The sequence below is a fragment of the Rhea americana genome, unplaced genomic scaffold (assembly GCF_003343005.1).
Source record: "Rhea americana isolate MKP2758 unplaced genomic scaffold, rheAme1 scaffold_212, whole genome shotgun sequence".
Taxonomy (NCBI): domain Eukaryota; kingdom Metazoa; phylum Chordata; class Aves; order Rheiformes; family Rheidae; genus Rhea; species Rhea americana.
The window spans coordinates 1,105,511-1,128,800 of NW_028186279.1; the positions used below are offsets into that span (position 1 = coordinate 1,105,511).

Sequence of the window (23,290 nt, forward strand, 5' to 3'; positions counted from 1 at the left end):
TATGATAGAAGTCTCTTCTAACTTTAACTTGAGTTGAAGAGAGACTTTCGTATATATCAGCATGACTTGGATAAGATTATATTTCTCGGTTTGCCCGGATTTGGATCTTACAAAAGGTACTATTTTTSCTTTATGAAACATGATATATTGAAGAGTTCTTTCTGAATTCTGTAARCTAGACGTGCCAGTTTCCACCTGTCAGTCATGTTTCCTTTTTTCTAAATGAAGAAATTCTGAGGAAAAATTCTGAATAACATTCTTGAAACACAGATAAGTAAAAGTTTCTCTCTTAGTAGCCACTCCTGTTAGGACTTTCCCTAGTGTCTAACCATTTTTCTTTGTTGACTTTCCTATCAATTAAATGCTTATTTTTAAGGGTAGAGACTTCCATATCAGGATACTGTTACCAATGGATTTTCAACTGAAAAATGCAAGGTAAGATAGTTTTTAAAAAAATTTGTAAGTGCAAAATGAAAGGTTTATTTTGATAAAAACAATGATAGATATGTTTATGAATTGYAATTTGGTATCAAATTTGGTAATTAATTCTTACTATTTTCATCTTAGCAAAATGGCACAGCATCAGAATTGTACCACATCCTATAGCAACAGTGTTAATATACACTGACAATAAACATTGCTTATATCAAAATATTTTGTTGTTAATTAACTTTGAAACCTGTTGGAATTAATTGGTTGTGTTTATATAGAAATCAATGTACTTGAAAACACAGAAGTGTTCATTTAAATCAGACTGTATTTATATGCCACCAGTTGGGAAATAGAAAAATCAGTGTAAAGACCTATATTAAAGCAATAATGTTTAAAGTTAAAAAAAGCTACACTAACCATAATTTTATCTTATTTGTTAATATGCTTTAATTAGTGTTACTGAGCATTTCTTTAAAAACCCTATTTTTACAGGTCTAATTGTTTAATATTGTACATATGTAATTRTGTGTGTGTGTTGCATATATGCACACATATTCACAATTAGTCTTTCTATTCTATGCTTCTACATGTAAACCATGAACAGATGTGATATTAGATAGCTTTATTACATTTTAGGCTGGATATTTAGAACTGCGTTATAGTTATCTCTGACATTTTCAGGATACCATTTTTAAATATTGGTATGTTTTATGAAGTCATATTAACTTGCAAGAATTATGTTGTTGTTTTCAACAAAGAATGGAGACTTTTGTAGGTAAATGTCTGCTTATTAATTTTTAATGAACTATAGATTGTGACATTTGAAGATTTTAACTAACTGAATATGAAAACTCAAAGATATTTTAAATACTATTTACTTCCTTTGTGTTTTTGAGGAAAACCTTTTGTGTTAATATGTATCAAATTTTCTAATTCTTTCTGAAAATGATGAGTCTACATTTAAAATGCATACAACATACTGTTTGTCTAGGATAGAGTGTAGCTGGCACCTAAAGAAGATACTGCATGGATATCAGCATATTTTAAAGCAGGTATACTATTTTTAAAGCTTTTTCTGTCTAAATTCRTAGTTATAGTAATTCTGAAAGGCTTATGCTCATCCACCCAGTCTAAAAGTGTTAAAGAACTCTTCTTTCTTTGTATAACCAAGATTTATTATTTTGAAATGTCTGAGGATTTGCAGRCTGAGCTAAAGAGAGCTGGATAGGTTCTGGTAAATATTTGTTTTTCTTCAACCTTTATGTTTCAACCTTAGAGTCTGAGATAGAACAGATTTTATTAAATGACAGTTGACATCTTACTGGAATTTTCCTTAATTCCTCAATTAGAAACAGATTTTTTCCTTTTATTTTAATAAACATTTCATAATACAAAGAAGAAAATTAACATATATTGTGGATATATCTAGCTAATTTTATGTTGTAGATGGCCAAGTAATCTTAGTTAAACCTCCCTATCCAGAAAAAACTCTGGGCAAGGACACAAGTCTACAGTCAAGAAGACTATTTTGTTTCTAAGAAGCCACATGTGCTAGTTGAAATACTGCATCTCATGGACTGTACCCCTTTGTAGAACAAGGATGGTGACTCCATAGTATCCAAAGATAYAGAGTTGAGGAAAGTGAAGTGTAAGTGTGTACAGCGTTTGAAGACAGGCAGGGGTCCTTAAACATGTACAGCATCAAAACATAGATGGGTCTGCAGAGTTCATCTTTTGTTTAAAAAAAAAAGAAAAGAAAAAGAAAAGAGTAGCTAAACAGTAAGGATTTTGAGCAATTCAAAAGCTTTTGTTCATGTTGGTAAAGACTAAAGTCTTTATACAGATCTACATGAGTAAAGAAAGAACAAAGCCTTTATAAACTATGTAAATATATTATGCAACATTACTGGACAAAGATAGTGCTTATTTGGCAGTAAAGTTCCCATACTCTGAAAGATTTGTTCTTTAATTGAATGTTTAAACATACTGTGTTTTTTCTATTGATTGTTTTCACAGTACCCGAAAAATACGTAGTTTGACTAAAACTTTTTACCACCAAAGGTTATGAGATGAAGAAAATGAACTGATACTGTGTTTTCTCCAGAGGTTGCACAGCAGTCTGGATCTTGTCAGTTTTTTGGTGGAGCTGAAAACTATTATGGTAAGTAACGTGATTTGTATGTGAGAGGAGGGGTGTTTTTACAGATTTGGTTTTTACTTTCAATTTTTTTACAGTTTATCATTTAACAGATGGATTTATGATGATTAAAAAAGAGGCAATTTTGTGTACATGCTACTTGCATAATATTTATATAAATACCCTCTAAGATTTTAACTGACTGTACTCTTTGGAAAAAGGATTGTTTTAGGRAAAAAAAAAAAAAAAATTCCATCGTCTGGCTTTGTTAAGTATAGGAGCTATCCTCTTTACAATGCTGTTACTGGAATTTCTGGTATTGTCCAGGTAGTAAAGCCTTATAATAATACAAAGAGAGTGTGCACTTTCAATGGATTGCTAAAGGTGCTTTCAGCTGCATGACAACTTGATCCATAAATGCAGAAAGCTTTATTTTGTACTATAAAGACTGCTGTTTATTCTTTATCAAAATTTTTTTAGTCTAGGATTTTAAGAGTAGCAAAGTTTTGGTTAACCACATGAAATTGATATTTTGATATCACTTAGTAAAATTTTACTTCATAGGCCTTCTCTACAAAGAATCGTTATAGTCACACCCTACTTAATTTAGAAATAAAGTACAATAAGTATTTTTCAAAACAGCAACAAAAATATTCTCCTTTTATTACACTCCTGTACTCTCTATACTGAGAGTGCCTTTGTTCAATGTTGATTAATCCCTGCCAAACCGGACAAAGGCACTTGGAATAAGAATAAGACATAAGAATGTCCACATGTGGCTATTGTGGAATATTTTGCAATAGTTACGCCAATTTATTTGTCTTGCTACATAAGCCCAGAGGAAAATGAGAATGTATTGAAAGTATAATTTGTTAAAATAGTAAAATGTTTCACAACACAGAGTGATCCTGAATGTGGATAGAGAAAACAACAACTGAAGACAATGTAGGAGAACTTGGGAGAGATGTTTGTTTTACTATTTCTGCATTAGCTGTATGTATAAACAATAGAAAAATACCTCTGTTAGTTTCAAACTAAATCACAGAGTTTGTAAGGTCATCCTTTTTCATAGCAAGACTAAAGGCTTAAGAAAATGCCTTAAAATCTGAAAGCAGATATCCTGAAGTTGGTCATCACAGTAATTGTACTAACATAAATATTTTACTTAGAGCATTACATTTTTTTTTTACCTGGTATTTCTTGACATTTTTATTTCCTCTTATAAAAATATGGGGTATTTTGCTACCATTTTATAAGAGTCTGCAATTGCAATGTGAGTTTTCTCTGGAAAACTGATTTTTCTTCTGTTCTGCATCTCTTGGAGGATTTATTGTGTTTTTTATAAAAATATTAGCATTTTCTTTGTAGCAGGACAGCCAGCTGTAGTCTGAAAATATATTTTCTGTCCACGTGATTTACATGTCATGTGATGTGATGTCAGAATGAGATACAAACTGGAAACTTCTGAAAAAAAATCTCCGAAGCTTTATAACATTTCTGCTCTGCATTGGTTTTCTAGTAACTTATAATTGCAGTTTATCTCACAGCAGGCATGGTGAAGACTTTGGTTCCCTATTATTATCATGCAAGTTTCAGTAGTTCCAACTCCCAAACATTAGCTCTGTTCGTATTGCCTGATCTTATGTTAGTCCTTAGATTTTCTTTAGAAATATATATTACCAAGAGAAAGGAGTAGAAATTTTTCCTCTTTGGGTTTCCAAACAACTGCTGAACACCCTCTGAACTCAAGCTTTTTACACAATGGATAGCAAAGAGAGTAGCAATTGGGATATAATTTTTTTTAACAATTCTATATCACAAAAAATCTTTTAAGTAGTGGATAGATATTGTTATGTTGAGAGGCAGCTAGAATCTGAGAAGGGCAGTTAAGAGTTGTAGTTATTAGATTTTTTTTTTTTTTTTTAATATCCACATTGACTAGCTTTATTTTTGTGGAAAGTGTTGAACCTAGCCAAAAGATATCCCCGTGATAACACTGGAAAAGCTGTTCATAGCATTAATCAGTGCTTTAATAGTCTTGTCCCTTCTCCCTCTCTCTCTCCCCCCTTTTTTTATGAGTATCAACTATGCAACACTTGTAAATAATAATAAWAAAAAAACAGTTTATGACATACTATTTTCCAATCACCTTTGCTTCTCAGTCATGAACATTTCAAAGCACAAGTGGCTGTCCTTTCAAAAAAGTTCTTTTTCTCTTCACTTACTCTTTTGGAATGCTTCTTTAATCATAAAACAAATATAACTGGAAAATAGGTCACTGAATTTTGATAGTTATCTTCAGAAATTACTCAGCCATTTCTAACTTGTACTAGAAGCTTGCTGCAGTGCATTCTGCACTGTTTCTGAGACTTTATGGAGAGTCTGATAGTTATCCATTCACTGCACAAAATCCTAAGGTAGAATAGTTTAGAGATGATGTAAAGTAATTACAACAATCAATCATAATTGGCAGTTTTACTGATAGTATGTGGCATTGTGATTACAGTAGTATCTTAATCCCAGCATTATTTAGTGATTCCAAGATGGCTTGGAAATCCCTCTCCCAAGACTTCAGCATACATTCCACATTGGCAGTGGAATGCTCTGAATCCATCTCCTTCCCTCTCTGATACATCACGCACAAACAAACCTGTTCTCTCACATTTTTAAAATCACTTTTTTGCTGCATGACACTTGTAGTACCAAGAACAATTGTCTGAGATGATGAAATTCATTTCTTATGTTCCATTTTAAGTAATGAAATGGTTTTGCATTGTCTTGCACCTGTATGACAGTAACTTTCGTACTGAAGGGCAGGATTAGTCTGGTAGAACATTTGACACGTTCTTTGCAAGTGAAGGAGACTTATACTGATTGACAAAGTGAGTGCTGAACTACTGGGGGGCACCTCTGGATTTTGTAGTTTCACAGTGGAATATTTCAAGGCATATTTTGTCAAATTCATTTGCCATTAAATATTAGCTATAAAATGGTAGTTCAGAACTTGCCTCATGAGTAGCTCGACCCTGCAGTAGGGATAGACTGAACAGATGAAAGCCGTGAACATRTCAGCTGTCCTTGTACAAGTTAATCTTACTTTTGAATCAAAGTGTGTAGATTCAGTCTTTGGAAGCTGAATGGAGATTTGTTGCAGTAAGAACAAAGTAGTACTGTTATAATTTTCGTTGTTTATCTTTCACTCGTTTGTCGGAGTGCCTTCTTTATTATTGGTTTGTTTTTCAGTTGATTCCATTTTATCATAGAGTCATTCTGATTGAGACTGAGGGTGATCTCTAATCCAACTTCCTGATCACAGCAGGGTCAACATTGAATTCAGAATTCAGACTGAGTTGCTCAGGTCTTTATCCTGTCAGATCTTGAAAACCTCTTGGGATAGAGATTCCACAATCTCCCTGGACAATGTATTTCAATGCTTAATTGTCATCATAGTGAAAAAGTTGTTCATTGTACTCAGTTGGAACSCCCTCTTTTTTAATTTATGACCATTGACTCTCACCTTGTATCTAAGTACAACATTTAATTTATTAGCAATGAAAAAATCTTGTTTGTGGTGAAGCATTAGTAATGTTTTGAATGTTTTGCCCATCTGTTAACTTGTGTCTCTCTTACACCTCTCCTTTTTTTTTTTTTTTTTTTTCTTTTTTTTTTAACTTGTGTCTCTCTTACACCTCTCCTTTTTTTTTTTTTTTCCCCTCTCCCAACTTGCTTTATTTTTAATTCTTGGGCCAGCCCTGGAGACAGCTGTGGGCTTAATAGAACCTTCTTTTRAAATGTTCCTTCAGTCAAGATGCTTGACTTTAAATTTATTAGCTGAAAAAAGGAGGCACACTTGATATTTGCATGTGAAGACTATGTTGTCAACATCTGGTTGTTTTTTTTTAATTGCAGATGTTTTCATTACCAATATCTAAAGTAATTTACTAAACAGCTTCTTTGTCTGCTTTAGCTGGAGGCTATAACAAAACAAATGCAGTGTACAGTTAATTTTACATAAGCTTAATATTTTTGAATGAATTGCAAAAATCACATGACTAAATGGATGCAAAAATATTGAAATCTCTATTAATGATGTTTTAATACTCTTTTAAACAGGAAATTGCCTTAAAGAACACACCAGAGCTGCACATACCATGGCCTCCAGAATACTACTCCTGTCTTGTGAGAGATATAGATATATTGGGTTGGAATAAGTATGTTTATTTTATTACTTAAAAGAGATTATCTTTAGAATATCTGCTGTTTGTTTAGATGCATGAATTCAGAATATCAATTATACTTGTTCAGTTAACTTATCTTGTACAGAAACTATGATTTTGCATGAAAAACACTCTCTGCTGCTCTTTTTTTTAATTAAAAAAACCCAGCTATATAAACAGAAGGCATATTCTCAGTCTCGGACAATTTAGCTCAAAGGTGAGCTACTACTAAGAAATCAATTCTTATTTGATCTATAAACTGTGGGCATAGTAAATATTTAATACAACTTTTATTTTTCTCATTTTTCTTTCTTCTTTTCTCCTAGTTTATAGAACTTTTTGATTCTTCCTGTTGTGTAATGATATAATGAAGGATAACAATGATATAATTACAACTGACTTAGTAAAGTTACTATGGTTGACAGCAAGTGTATTTATGCTATAATTAAAAACCTAGATTGTGTGTTTTTGAAAACTAGAATAATTTACTTATTTCTAAGAGAACAATTCTGTTTTGCTTTCCGTAGCCACAGGCACTTTCATAGATAAAGGAGTAACATGATTAACCTTAAAAAAAAAAAGGTAAATCTATAAGAAAAATGTATGTGAATGTAGGGGAGAATTTAGAAAGCTGTAACTCTAGAGCTATAATGCAGCCCAGCTCTTCCTCAAGCACATGCAAACTGATAGGTAAACTGATATTGATCAGCAAACTGATACGTATCTTCTGCTATGCAGATGGGCRCAGACAGAAGTGGGGGCTAATGGAGAGCATTCAGGAATCTCCAAAAGGTTGTCTTTATTCAGTAGGCCATACTTTTGGGGTTTCTTTGTTTTGGGGGGTGAGGAGGGATGTCAAGGGGGTTGGCATTTGCAAGTAGGGAAAATTGGTTACTACATGAGCAGAGGAGAAGTTCGTAACCCAAAGGTGTAGGCTCTGTACATCTGAAAACATAGTTTCAGGGTATATGCTGTAGTATAGATWGAGTATCTGTGGAATAGGCAGTGACAGTTCTGGTCATCTTCTGGGGAACTGAAGCAAATCTCACATTAAAACTGTTGTTTTAGTAGCATCAGAAAGAATGGCATAGTAGCAAAGGATATTTTTCTTTGTTAAGGAAAGAAATGTAGGCATACCTTACTCTTGGTGGCTTTTCATTAGGTTCTCAAAGAGTTCAGACTATATTGTTCAGAGTCCCATTTACTATCAGATGGTAGCCTCCTATTTTGTGGACTTTTACCTGAAAGACTTTAGCTGCCATCACATGTGCCAGCACTGGCAAGTTCTCTGATATTGAATCATTTATTCCTCGACCTGCAATAGAATGGTTTATATCCTTTCTACTAGAACCTCCAGGAGACATGCATGATGTTAAGAAAGTAGTTGCTTCAGTGTAGGGAGACATGAAGGAGATACATTTATAGACTGTCTTTAATTTCACTAATAATTTACAGTTAATCTCATGGTGTCTTCTTTCAGGGAGTTAAGATGAAAGATTGTGTAGGTTATTGAAGAGTCTTGACTGAGAAGCTACCTTTTAGGTTCTGTGAAAAGAAAGCAAAAAAGTCTTCATTTAAGGCTTTCTTCCAGACAAATCTACTTTTAGCTTAGTCTCAGATGGCAAGGTAACTCTCATGAGTATTGATTTTACTACATGAAATAGAAACGCCTTGGGTTGAAGAAGTGTTGAGTTTCTCACCTGATTCATGTATAAATACCTTGTAATTAACATGAAATGAGAATTTTCTTTGAATACTCTTCTACTCTCCTTTACTTAAAGATTTAAAATATCATTGTTAATTCAGCTGAAGTTTTCTCAGTGATATCCATTACTAAGTATATAGTTGTGCTGGCTAAAGACATTCTTTTCAGATTTTTCATACTCAGGTCTGCAAAATTGTTATTTAAAGTTTCCTAAACATATTTATGCAGTCTTGCTAGCATTGGAAATAATTCTGAGTATATATTCTCCCCCCAAAATARAAAAGTGCATAAGCAAAATAGAATGTGTAATTAAATATACCAAAAATACACTTCAGTATTGCACAAAAGTACAATTCAGTAGCTGATCATGAAACTGATGTTTCCTCTGATGTGCTCTACATACAAAACATTTAGTGATTTATTATCAAAAAACTACATCAGTGTTCTRTGAGAGTGTGTACTTCTATGGCAAAATTTCACCTGATTTCTAGGCAAGGATGATTTTCATCAGGATACACAACTCGGTGCTTTTGTCCTGTGTGGTAGTGTAATTCATTATACATACAGTTCTTGATCAACCTCTTTTACAGATAAAATCACTATTTAATTTTTTTGTTTAGGGAAGTCAATCATTAATAAAAATACTGGCCTGTATTTGGAGGATCATATCTGAACTATGAATTGAAAGGAGAATAACAACCTGGAGAGGTGATATAAAGTATCTTAGCAACCCTCCCCTAAATTTTAGTATGCTTTTTGCAATATATTGTATCTCTGAACCACAAAGAAGGCCTCTTTAGTCAAGACTGATTTGGAATTGCAGGTGATGCACATGTATGTGCACATTTATTGTAAAGATCCTCATGCTCTTTCAGCATGGACTTAGCCTGCATTTAGTGCTGCCAGGAAGGATTACTGCTCATGCTTTGAGAAGTCTCTGGCTTTATTTTACAGGATTCCTTTCAGAAAAGAACTGGCTTTTGTCATGTTCTGTTGGACTCCATATTTACTTTTTCTTAGTGAGTTGTGGGTCATGCTGGAAGTGTGCTGATGAAACTGATTGCATCCAAATCTGATAGAATAACAAAAGGAATTTGGACAAAAGAAAATCAAAGCAGTAGGCTGTGGCTCCTTTATCTCTGAAGTGAGCTAAGAAGCTCTCAGAGATGGTACAAATTTAGTGTGTTCTAATGACTTTTATCTGAGGAATATGTGAAGTCTCTCAAAAAGAAGCTGGAGACATTATCTGAAATCTTATGCCTCTTTTGTCCTCAACTACTGAAAAGAAAAACAGTAAAGATTGCAAATGGACAGGCTCCTGTGGTTATATAATCACTTTCTTTTTAATACTGATTCTTTGACCTAATTTAGATGCAAAGAAGAGGCACACTTTTTTTTCATTTTTGAATGCATGCACACAAAAGTCATTGTTCATCAAGTTCTAGAATTGTACCAAAATTCAGTGTTTTCGTTCCAGCAGCTGAGGAATTCAAACGAGGATATTTCCTTCATTTTAAGAAGGTGGAAAATATCAGCAGAAACCTAATAAAATATGGTCCGTCAGCTGAGAGAGGAGAAGGATACACACAGAGTAGTAGCTAATGGAAAGGGTCTTTTAATATTATCTCATAATCTAACTAGTGAATTCAATGACAGTGCCTCAGGAAGGTAGACTTTTGACTGTGAAAGCTTCTGTAGGACTCCTATCACTGTCAYAGGAATTCTTGAAGACTACCAGTATCTCTTCAGTCCATGGTGACTCTTGTTCCTGATTGTCTCAAGACAAGTCTCAATGCAGTCTTGATTTCTGCTTGGTACTTGCCAAGATTTTTCGTATCACAAGTATCTTCCTTTCTTGCCTCCTTCCTGCTAGTGGAATCCTGCTTTATTATGTGCTCTCAATGAAATATCATTCATGTGTTATGTTGGATTGTTTCGGAGCTTTAACTGAGGTTTTACATCGCTATAGTCTTTAAATTCTTTCATATGTAATAAAATAATGGAGCCTACAGAGGAATAAAGGTTTATATAGGTGAAATAGCAGCTATATAAACAATTCCTTCTTTTATCATACAATTACATAAGGAGGTTTGTATGACTTTTACAGGGTTGTCCAACTTTATCCAAAGCTCCAAAATTTACCTTTTCCTCTCTTCTTATCCAAAGATTGATGGAATGATGTTACAGCACAGGTAGCTGCTAAACTACTTTTTTTCTGTATTAAATGGAAAATTGAATCTTCCTCCATTCCACGGGGGCAGTTTATTGCTTTTTAGATTCTGTTGAGAAGAAAGAAGTCTAGCTATGAATTTTCATTCAGGGCATTTTTCAACTCTGTCTACCCCTTGTTTTCTGAGAACTTTTTTGTTCCTTGCTGTTACCGATTGTGGAAAAGTTTGAAAGGGAAGACAATGTTTTATTAGAAAACCTCCAAGCAGTACATTGTTTGTAACGAATGATACCTGAAAGCTGTTGTGTTRTTTAACCTGAATAGTTGTGTCATCAAGTAATGGATAGTTGTTGAAGTCAGAATAATGAAAAGTTGTAAGAATTTACAAATTGAACTGAATTGCAGTAGTGCAGCATACGGTTCTTTTCTACTATCTCCAAGCTCAGAGAAAGTCACATTTTAGGCTGCTTTAAAAAGATAATCTTAAATATGAAATYTAAAACTGAAAAGGTGTTTTTGTCTTGAAAAAAGGACTCTTACAAAGTAGTTTCTCTTTAGAATTTTTTTGATACATCTATACGTACATCATTAAATGGGTAGTCATCATTTATATCTTTTCTAAATATACTTTATTTTTTTGCAGTTTGTCTAATACCCACTTTCAGTAAAACTGAATGTGTTCTTTACAAATATGATTGAATATAATCACTGTGTTGTTGCAGTTATTTTTAATATAATCATATGTGTGTGCATATCCACAGTTTAGGTATGTAAGTAGGCACACATATATAAATATTTAAAGGCTTGCTGTAAGATTGTTAGGCTAATTATAAAAGTACTGAATCCTTAAGGATTCTAGAAATAAATTTGAAGATGACTGTGTCCATTGCTATCTAGGAAATGTAGATCCTTTTTTTTAATGTTGTTCTGTCCTGCCCAGTGCAGTAAGGAACTGCAAAAATGATTGATTTAGACTAAAACAACCAATACTTTTCTGGAATCACAAGCATGGAGGGTTCCAAACAAGGTAACTATCAGAACAGGTTATTTTAAATCCTAGACACCTTGACAGTGTCCCTTTAATTTTTCTCTTTGCTTTTGCCATCTAACTGCCAATGCAATATGACTGGCACCAGTTGCGCGATATTTTGGACAGGACACTATATATTTTCATAGTTTGTCCTGGTTTGGGGGTTCCCCCACCCTAGGCAAAAGTAGATAGAGGGCTAGAAGGTAGACAGTTTCTTCTTGTCTTTTTTTTTAAAAAAACAAACAAACAAACAAACAAACAAAACCTTTTGTAATATAATTTTAAGGTGAACTTAAGAGGGAGGTGGGAGTAATGATTTTTCCTGTTACGGTAGAGATGGTCTGAATTCTATCTAAATAAAATCAGTTTATTACCTGCAGTTGAAATGCAAGTTTTACCAAGACTTGTTTCTTTCATACATTTAAGGGAAAATAAGGCATGTCAAAATACTCCCAAGTTTAATATTACATTTATTTAATATTACATTACAATCAGCATTTAACATGAAATAATGCATCTCTTTCCCCACTTACTACTGCTACTGCTTTTTCTGTTTTTGTTTTTCRGTTCTTGTATATTGASGCTGTGTGATCTGTGGGGATGATTTTCTTTTCTTTTCTTACTTTCTACGTATGATGGACACACCCCTTGGCTTGGTCCTATTCTTTTCTTGTTTAGAGCAAGCTTCTACAATTCTCTTGCCCAGTAGCTCTTGAAAGAGGACCATTTGTCCCAGCATGCTGGCTCAAGTGACCAGGCTAGTGTGTAATAGTTTTAAAAAAAAATGTTACTTAGGTCAATGAGCAGGTGCTTGCTTTGAACTGTGATGGCTCTTACCATTAGTCTAGGTGGTAAGTTGTACTTATTATCTTTATACAAGACTGACATAATGAAAATGTCAAAATATCTAGGTGCCCAGTTCACTAGTAAATGTATGGATAAGTTTGAATCCTTTTGGCAGTTGGTGAAACTGCTCAGGAGAATGTATTTCTGGAAATCAGTATATTTTACAATTGTATTCATTTTCATTTTTGTGGGAAATGCAAATCAGTAACATCTTAAGCAAAAGTTAGTGATTATGTCCCAAGTTTTAAAACTTCTAAACTTGTGATATGTACTTAATACTTGCTTGGGTGCATGTGTACTATGTAAAAGTTCATAAAAATAAAAGGGAATAATTGTTAATAACTTATTTTGTACTTGTTCCAGTACTGTTATCTATAGAAAACCAATTTCAGAATATGAGCCAATATCTACTGAATTTTCCACAATAATAATATTGATAATAAAAGAGAACTTCTTCGAAGAGAAAAGCAAATCCAGAGCATAAAAGTCTCATACTGTAAGAAACTGCAGAAATGGATCAAAGATTTGACAGGAAGCTTAATGTGTACATAAGTAGAAGCTGACAGGAACATGCTGTGTGTGTCAAAGGTTCCAGTGATGGAAAACTGAAACATAGTGCTCACTGACCACAGCGTGAGCCTTGACACACATTGTAAATAACCCAAAGATATATGACTGCATTAAGCAGTAGACTGGTGCATTAATAGCAGTAAATCTAGAACAGCAGAAATGGTTGGCCTGTAGGACTTCTTTGATTAATATTTCTAACAGACTAATAAGAGTGTTGCAGACATTTCAAACTGTAATTCTAACAATACTCTTACAATTTTCTTTCCTCTTCAGAGTTGCATATGTGGATAGCAGTCTTACCACAGTCAAGCTAAAAGCTGAAGACTCGTGTGGTCGACAACATCTAATCACTCTGAAGTTAAATGCACAGGTGAATTTATATTTRGAGAAAATGTTTTAAGGCTTTGTGGAAAAAAATGCATTATTTAAATTTATAAGGATTTTAGAGATTTTAGTGATTTCTTTCTAGAAATTCTTGCATGTTTCTTATGCAAAATAATGTGTTTTTTTGGCAAAATGATTTTATATAGGGTAGAGTTTTCAGACTTCATTTAAAATTTTATGATTATCTGTAAAAATCTTTTTGTGTGAAGCTGCACACCGCATGCAAAAGCCTTTTTATGATATTGTAATTATTTTACTGTATTACAGGCAAAGCCATTTGGGAGACTTTCATTTATTATCACTCAGTCCAGAAACTAAGCCTATAACAAGAATTAGAGATGAGCTGCTTTAGCAACTCTTACTGTTTAAGTTGTAGAGGCAAAGATTTATGACAGACTACCTGCAGAAGTTGGGTCCGTATGTTAAAAAACTTTACTTCTTCTTACGTTAAATAACTGACTGATTTTGACAGTGTTTGCTTCTAACATCATGTTCTGTTACTAGTTATCCCTATAACTCCTTAAATACTACCTTGACTTGTTTTGTTCTAATTTACAGTGCCATTGTTTTAAGTGTAGCGTGGAAGGCTGCTTGATTTTTGGCAGTGCAAAGTCCTACATGTATTTCCTAGCAGCCTTGGAATCATTCCTGGGGGGACTAAACCAGTGGCATGTTTGGAGAAAACAAAATTTTAATTCTTCATGATAGGTTGAACTCAAATTGTGTTATTTCTTTGAAAAAATTTACATTGCAAAGCATGAATCTTGTGAATCACTGAATGGTAACAGTAATATGATTTTGGTGTTCTCTTCAGAAAATCCATTCAGGGAAAAAGTAGATCAGAGACGGTCACTTTGTGACCTGCTGTGACTCTACTMCCTGTCTAAACACTGACAGTTTGTAACTGTACCTGGTCCAGCATCTGGAGTAATAGTTTTGAAGGGATGAGGACTGGGCATAGTAGTGTAAGATTAAATTTAACCTTCCCAGACTTCCTATATTCCATGCAAATACCTGAAATCTTTTAGTTTTACATAAGACAAATGCAGGGACAATATAAACATACTCTAACTATATTGTCATTATTAATAAGGGAGCTGATATTCCATACTTGATATGACACTGGAAAAGAAATGCAGGTTATTGCTTCTAAGCTTCTTTTTTAATTTTATGGCAACTGAAGTACATTACTATCTTGRTCTTCTAACTATTTAGAAGTACAGAAACAAAATACAGTCCAATCCCCCAATTTAACAAGCAACTGCAATGATCAAACACTATTACATTTATGCACTGCTTGATTCTCAGGTTCCCATAATTTTTGCAAAGACCAAAGAAATGACCCCTGTGGTATATCCTAAAAATCAGTGTATTTCAGATCAGCACAGGAAGAGCTTTTAAGAATCCATGGAATACATGATGAAAATATACTGACAGTACTTCTTTTTTATTACTTTGAGAAACTTTCCCAAATTAAGTTTTATATAGTACTGAGACTTCCTTTTGGGGAAACATTTCTTTGGACAAAATCATGTCCTCGATTTTAAGAACAACAGCTGTTTTTGCAAAGGTGGGCTTGGACTTCAGTGGAGTAAAAAGATACACGGTGCAAGCCACAGTGTTTAGGAGCCTTTCAGTGACAAGATACTATTGGTCGTCCAAAATTAGAAACAGAGGATTTGATAGTCGAAAGCCTGTGTTTTTGAATCTTCCATTTAGAGTTCCATAAACTGGGTAATATTGATACACTGTGGAAGAAAATTTATTCCTAGGGAATTTTTTTTGTAAATGATTTCCAGTTTTCTTAATTCTCAAATTTGACTCTATCATCTTAGGAACTTTGAAAGTATACTATATATGTGAAAAGTTGCAGGGAGTAATTGCGTTGAAGCAAATCCTAAACAGCATAGGTTTTTAGGAATACTACAGTTTTATATGAAAAAAAAGCACAGAATAACAGCATAGTTGAGGTTGGAAGGGACCCCTGGAGATCTTCTAGTCTATCTCCCCCTGCCCAAGCAGGGTCAGCCATACCAGGTTGCTCAAGGCCATGCCCGGTCATATTTTGAATATCTCCAAGAATGGAGATGCCGCAACGTCTCTGGGCAGCCTGTTCCCGTGTTCAGCCGTGCTCTCAGTAAAAAAGATTCTTTTTTTTATGTTTAAGTGAAGTTTCCTGTGTGTATCCAGTTTGTGCCCGTTGCCTGTCATCCTGTCGCCACGTGTGCGCCACTGTTTTCAGAGTCAGGCCCTGTCTTCTTTACACACTCTCATCGGGTATTTTGGAACATTGATGAGATCCAAGTGAGTTCTCTTCTCCAGGCTGATCCGTCCCAGGTCTCTCAGCCTCCTGTGGTATGAGAGATGCTCCATTCTCTTAATGATCTTTGTGGGCCTTTGCTGGACTCGCTGCAGTAAGTCCATGTGCCTCCTGTACTGGGGAGCCCGGTGCCCCGGGTGTGGGCTCACGAGWGCTGAGTGGAGGGGAAGGATCATCTCCTTCGACCTTCTTGCACCGCAGAGGGGCGCAGAGCCCAGGCGGCTGTTGGCCTTCTTTGCTGCGAGGGYGCGTGGCAGCGTCRTGGTCAGCTTGTTGTCCCCCAGGGCCTTCTCTGCAGAGCTGCTCTCCGGGTGGTTGGTTCCCAGCCTTCTCTGAGGCACAGGGCTGTTGCTGTCCAGGTGCAAGACCAGGACCTTGCCCTTCCCTCTTCCCTTGTTGAACTCCCTGAGGTTCTCCTGTGCCCATCTGTCCYGCCTGCGGAGGTCCYTGTGAATGGCAGCACAGCCGTCTGGTGGATCAGCCSCTGCTCCTTGTTTTGTATCATAGAATTGGTAAGGCTGGAAGGGACCTCTGGAGATCATCTAGTCCAACCCTCAAATGAGTGACCCATACGGGGATTGAACCCATGACCTTGGCATTATGAGCACCACGCTCTAACCGACTGGACYTAGCCTATCCCCGTTTGTGAACTTGCAGAGGGTGCGCTCTGTCCCTTCAGCTAGGTCCCTAATGAAGATGTTGAATGGTGCTGGCCGCAGTACTAAATTCTGAGGGGACATCACTAGTGGCTGGTGTCCGGCTGGGCTTTATGCGGCTGATGGCAACCCTGTGAGCCCAGGAGTTCGGCCAGATTTCAGTGCGCCTCACTGACCTAGCGTGTGTTTTGTCAGCTTGCCTACGAGGATGTTATGGGAATCAGTGTCGAAAGCTGTATTACAGTCAAGGTAAAAAGCATCCACTGATTCTCCTTTATGGGCCTCTCATCCTAGCAAGTTATAAGGTTGGTTAAGTGTCATTTTCCCTTTGGAAATTCATGCTGGCTACTCTCAATCTCATTTCTGTCCTTTGCATATCTGGAAATAGTATCTAGGAGTAGTTGCTCCATCACCCTCCCAGGGATCAGGGTGAGGCTGAGTGTCCTGTCGTTCCTCAGATCCTCCTCCTTCCCCTTCTAGATGATGCGAGTGACTTACTTCCCAAGAGCTTTTCAAAACTCTAACACAATAGTATAGCCCCTAGTTTCTCAAATATGATCTCTATAAAATTTATTATTAAAATACACCTGGCTAATTATTTGATTATTCATGTTCTAGCTCTGRGTGTTTCTAAAGATACTCTGAAGCTAAGCATTAGAAAGAGCAGATGATGACCTGTTCCCAGCTATTGGTAGATGATGTCCATTAGTCTGAAGCACTAAAGAGTCTTCATGGAGGAATCCCTTAACGTTTGTATCTATGCTTTTCTGCAAAATACATAGTTGAAAGCAAGTTTGGAAAGKTTTTATTTTTCAGTATTGGTAGCTATTGCTTTGTAGGTTTCTTGTAGCTTGCTCATAAACCTCACCTCGACACAGAGTTCTAATCTGGCCCTGTTGCTGTGTTGATAGGGACTCAGTTCGAAGAATGTGATATGAAAAGGAGAAGAACTTAAGATTTGTGTGTTGGAATTTTCCTTTTTTAAATTTTGTCTTACATCCTCTTTTTAGTCGTTTAAAATTTGCTGTTGTGTTTCTAACTCAGGATGAGTTTCTTATCTGAAACCATGTAAAATGAAGATTGGAGTAACACTTGATTATGTAATAAAGAGAGAGAGAGTGACAGAATTTTCCAAGAATCGATTTTTGTTGTTTAGAATGAAATTGCTCATTTGAATTACAAGRATGAAATTTCAAAACTTGTAAATAAAATTAGGTCTGATTTTTATAGTGCTCTTGCATATTCTTTAGTGCATGATAAAAGCTACTTCCATCTTTTTGCTTCAATTTAATGAAACTTATCAACACCTACTTTTTGCATACAAATTCTTCTATTTTTGTCAGTGCGACCAATCACACGTGTTGTCTCCTGTGCCTGAGGAAGAATCTTGTCCTGATATAGGTTGTATTTCTGTAATCAAGCTAGCGCTAAACGGTTCATTTAGTTGGGGAACTTCATAAATCCAATTTCAACTGATTTTTGAAAAATGTGCTAGTACAGTTTTTGTAGCTAGTTATAGGTCTCTCTGAATTTTAGGAGTCTGCTTGTGATTTCCAGTCACTGTCAGTGCTGTCTAGAAGTTTGATCTTATCCCTAATRTAGCTTCTTAACTTCCTCAACAAGGTTTGAGAGGCACTGTGGTGGCAGAGTATTTTGTCCTGGATGTATATGTGATTTTCAAGCTTGATTTTATATGACTGTGCTTCTCTTGCCTGTAGCAGAAGGGCAGAGTAAGAACCTGCATCCATGAGCATTCCTGCATCCATGAGCATTGCCACATGCTTACCAAATTCCTTCAGTAATAGCATGTACCTAATTCTAGTTAGAATGGTGCTTTATCCTTTGTCTCCTCTGGTAAACTTTAGCACTCTCCCATAAGGGGAATTGAGGTTACTGTGTTATATTTATCCAAAAACTTGTGTATTTTCTTTATAGTAATAAAATGTCTGAAGCTGAGATTCCTAGAAGCAGAAGCCAACAGGTCTAACAGCTAACGATACAAAGTAATAAAAAGACTCAATTATGCAACTTGTCTATTGTAACAAGTAGTCATCAATCAACATTTTTTCCAAGTGATTGTTATGATGAAACGATCAATTGTGTTTGTCCTTTTTAGAACGTCTGGCATTTAAACTTGCCATAAGAGAGAACTTGTGTGAAMCAAAAATTTGGTGACATGGAGATTTGATTTTCAGTCATGTGCATGTCTTAACACTTTCTTAGACTTTTTTGAAGTATTTTTAACAGGATTTATTGTGCTAWTTTACTTTTAAAGGTATGTTTATTTATATTATTTTGTTTCTTTGGAAAAGGCTGGTATGTGAGCTAAACCCTCCCACCCCCCAGCATATATCGCCATTTGTTTTCTAGTAGATGAGTTTGTTCAGCCTTCTCCTTATGCACGCTATGCAGTGAAATGAATTTTGGGGCCTGCTGACAATGGTTTCAGGAAGAAATACTTCTCTAAATGATTTGGTAATTTTTTTTTCATGAAGTTACCATATGTATTCAGATAAACCTCTAAATATTCCTTCTTTATCTTTCTTAAAGTTTGGATACATTTTGAGGACTTTTACTTAATGCACTGTGAAAAATTTCTACTTGCTATCCCTCTCTTAATGTTCTTTGTACCAGAAACAGTCCCTTCGTGATATTTGCTCTCTATAAACTGCATTTCCAAAGTGTCTAATAAATTCTGTGAGACTGAAGTAAATCTGGGATTATTGAGAATGCTTGYATCGTAGAGTTAGGTATGTTTGCCAAATAACGTGCTACAAAATTTGGACTTAATGAATTATTAGCTTTAGCCTTATAAAAGGATATATTGCTTAATGCTCAGATTACATTTTGTGAAAGAATTTTCAAATTTGTTTGGTTGATAAGATTTGGTCCAGATATCTTTATCCTTTCATTATTAATAAATGACCTAGAGAAGTTTTCAGAAAACCTTTTGAAAAGTATAAAACTAAATGCATTAGTTTTGATTTATCAGATTACATTTTTTATTGCACAAGAAACTAATATGTGTAATTCTAGGAGGTAGGTTGAATATTTGCCATTTTAAATCCCCAAAATTCAATAGACAACTGCAAGAACTTGTATTTCATGTAGTGAACAAGATGTTTTGACAATAATTATGTGAATGGTTTGGAAGGGTTAGGAAAATATTTTTGCTCTATAGTATTAGAGGTGTGTTCAAAAATTAAATATAAATATTTTCTTTAATAATTGCTTAAATTGTTATAAAGAATAATGGGATGATTTCTAATATAAATATATATTTGAATGGAACCATAATATAAAGTGTGATGTCATTGATGTGCTCTGTCATGGTATTGTATAATACCCTTTCCTCGGGAGCCACTCGCCTTATTTTCTATAGAATTTCATCCTGTAAGGTTAAAAGCATTATACTAAACATACATACAAAATTATTGCTGTATAAAAATGCATAGTTTKGGGAATTAGCTGGTTCACAGAAGTACAACATTGTGCTGTGCTGTTACAGAAAATTTGGCTAAGAATGCAGAGAAAAATTGCTGTAAGGTTTCTTTAAAAATAATATAAAATTAGTGGAATATGTTTGCAGTCACTTGTTCAAAGGCATCCTATGAAAAAGTGCATAAAATGAATTTACTTATCAGGAAAGTTAGCACATAATTGGTGAAAGCTGCTGTAGCTGGTGGTCCCAAAACTCATCCTACAGAATAATTGTTCAGTCTTAGTCTGTTTTAGGCATACCTTTATATGCAGAAAACAAGTTTACTTTATGTGAGCCTTGAAGTATGTATCATGAAAAATCATACCAGCACTAGAATAAAAGAAACTGTAACAGCTTTTGTGGATAGACATTTTTAAATTGTAACCGTCTCCTGCCCAAATTAGTTGTTTCAGTTTTCTTGCTCTGTTATTGTTATTTACCTTTTCTGCCACCAATTTGATAAAACTGTAAAGCACAAGATATTCAAGTTGTAAATGTTCTATTCGTAAAATGGGTATCTAGCAAAAAAAAAACATAAATAAAAAAATGCAAGTTTAAAGACATTTCTGTGAAATACATAAATCTGCTAGTTTATCAAAGAAAATCAAAGCAATAAGAATGGATGTTCTAAGGAAGCTATATTTCTTTTTTGCTCTTTACAATAGATAGCAATTGGAAACTAACTAGTGCAGAAATACATTTTGTGTAAAATAAAGATACATTTTAAAAATYAAGAATGTCGGTAAATAGTAGCACTGTCTGAGGGTTTATTTTGGGTGGAAAGTGGTTGTAGGCAGAAGCATAGTTAAGCTTCACCTTTTTGTCTTAAGTCTTTAATTTTGTGAGGAAAATGAGACTTTTTTCTCCTGTGTCTTCCCAAGTAAGATCCTCTATGACACTTGCTTGAATGGGCAGTTATGTATGCAATACTATACAATACTGATACAATTTATATAAAACTGCCACATATCACTATTAGAATTTGACAGGTTGCATTGTACTAAAGGTTGGATTGGACTAAAAGATGCAGCTTCTGAGACAATAAGCCTTACAGAATTTTGGTTATTTGCTCTTAAAATGGATATAATTAATTTGCAATTAAATGTTTTTTTTTTCTTTGACTAATTTATTTCTCAGAAAATACCTATTTGTTCCACAGACTTTACATGAGGATGCTGAAATGCATTAAGTTTACTAGTGTAGCAAATAGTCAGAGGTCATTCTTTGAGTTATCAAACTTCTTCATATAGCATCAGTATTCTTAATACAGCTATTTTTCTTTTCCTCATTGGTAATTTTTAATTTGGAAGAGGGAGGGGTATGGTCATCTTTCTAAAGGAGTACGTGCTTACTCTGATTACATTTAAGTTTCAAAACAAAAAATGTTACTTATAGCAGCAAATATTCTTGCTTAAATGAAATTTAATTTGACTTGGAAAAGTTTGTTTTGTTTTTTGTTTTTTTTGGAAAGTTTTCTTCTGTAACCGAGGAGTAAGAACTTTGCATTAGTAATGCTAAGCTTCTTTTAGATAGGTGTAGTCAAGATACCAAGACATATTTGACTTTTTTGTTTTAAAAGTTTTTTTCAGTATGTCTTTGAAAACATTAAACACATCAGAAACTGTGATTCCCTTGCCTTTAGTAAAATCTGATATACAAAAAAAGTTTAAGAGAAGATTTCTTCTTTAAATGATAATCAACATTTATAATTTTTTTTCCAAATGCTTTACATTTTTTTTTTGAAAACCAAGTTCTCAAGATGCTTGAAGTGCTCATATTTCATTATCAAATTTGGCAGCTGAATATCAGTCTCACTTTAAATTACATTTGAAAAAAAAAGAAAAGAAAAACTGTATTTTTTTTCCTACCCTCAGTACCCTACAGAACCACCGGATTGCCTTGTGGATTTTCCTGTTCAGTTTGCTGTTTCTTGGATGCCACAGGTAAAATGCTGTACTATGCATCTTTTCTATTCGCTGAGATTTATTTGCAGGATGTAAGAGATAGGACATGTAGGTGGTAATGATGTTTAATACAAATGGGTTGGGTTTTATTTTTTAATTCCATTTTTTTTCCTGTAATCTATTTCACTTTTATACCTGCCTATCTAAATGCAGTAAAATTGAACTCTGAATCTATTGTGATAGTTATAAATATTTCCCATACCTTGTAGCTGTATCTTACATGTTGTATGTTTTGCACTCATACTGCCTGCTTTTCTCTGAAGCAGTTCATACTGCTGAAATGTCATATTCTTAGGAATAATATTCTTAGGAAAAATGTGTGTATGAGAAGGAAATAAGTACCTCTGAAGTTGACCTTTTCTTAAAAGAAAAAAAATGAAAAGCTACTTCCCCAATTTGTTATCCTGTGTAGTCTCCGTAAGTTGATAAAAGTTAAGTTAAAAGTGCGACAAGAAATTATTTAATAGAGTTCTGTTTTCATAGTTTAACTGATATTGTTAATTTGAAGAATCAAGAGCCATTGCCTTTAGTGTCTCTTGCATTATTTCATGTATCAGTCTTCCTATAATAGAGCATATGTACTTGATTAAATGGATTTAAATGTGCCAACTTACATGCAAGTTAATTTGAATTATCTCTAGAAAATACTTGATGTTTAATTTCATTTAATTCAAGAAAATGGATTTTACATAAATGATGGCTTTTCATAATTCTAACTCTTGCCAGGTTTTCTACCCATCAGTAAAGCATATCTTTACTATATTAAATTTGTGTAAGGAACATAGCTGAAAGATTGTATTAGTATGAGTTTAGGATGGTAGTAAAATTTTGACTTCAAGGCTCTACATTTTGTGTACCATCTCAGATCACTTCAGTATGAGGGCTTGAGGAAGTAACTGCAGGAATGGATTATTACAAATGAAAAATATATTTATTTCCATATGTAGTTTTACTTGTAATTTTTGATTCTTTAGTATGGTTTGTGGCAATTTAGATTTTTTTTTTTCCCCTAGCTTGTACTGGAATCCATATAATACAAGCAGGATTTTAAATATTATTTCTAACTTGATACATATTTTTAACGTTATTATTTTATTAATTTCACAGCCTTGCAATATATGTTGCATCCAATTAGCAGCATTTTACATCTCCTTGAAAGTAGTTGCCTCTCTGAATTTACTGTTAGTAAGTTTAAAGTTATCAATTGGACTTATGTTTTAATAAAATGTACTTAAAAACATAATACAAAGCAACCTTCTTTGACAAGTTAAAGATATTAGCCAATATATTAATACTGACGTTACAAACTAGTAAAAATCTAATGTTAAAAATAGGCTATTCCAGTGCTTAAGATTTAAAAAAACTTCATAATTAGAAT

At 34.2% G+C, this 23,290-nt stretch overlaps 1 protein-coding gene across 2 annotated transcripts in view; it reads left to right on the top strand.

Moving 5' to 3' along the window:
• Positions 1-346: 346 nt before the first annotated feature.
• The window catches only part of FANCL (FA complementation group L), a 37,160-nt gene continuing 14,216 nt past the window's right edge, over positions 347-23,290 (top strand). The window contains exons 1-6 of one of the 2 annotated variants that reach the window (XM_085304904.1): positions 347-435; positions 1,424-1,484; positions 2,537-2,593; positions 6,683-6,780; positions 13,381-13,477; positions 21,823-21,891. In XM_085304904.1, coding sequence (XP_085161030.1) covers positions 362-435; positions 1,424-1,484; positions 2,537-2,593; positions 6,683-6,780; positions 13,381-13,477; positions 21,823-21,891 — 456 coding nt within the window. In that variant the 5' untranslated portion in view covers positions 347-361. Of the gene's footprint in view, positions 436-1,421; positions 1,485-2,448; positions 2,594-6,682; positions 6,781-13,380; positions 13,478-21,822; positions 21,892-23,290 lie in introns of those variants that run through there. The other variant, XM_085304905.1, reaches the window with a different exon arrangement.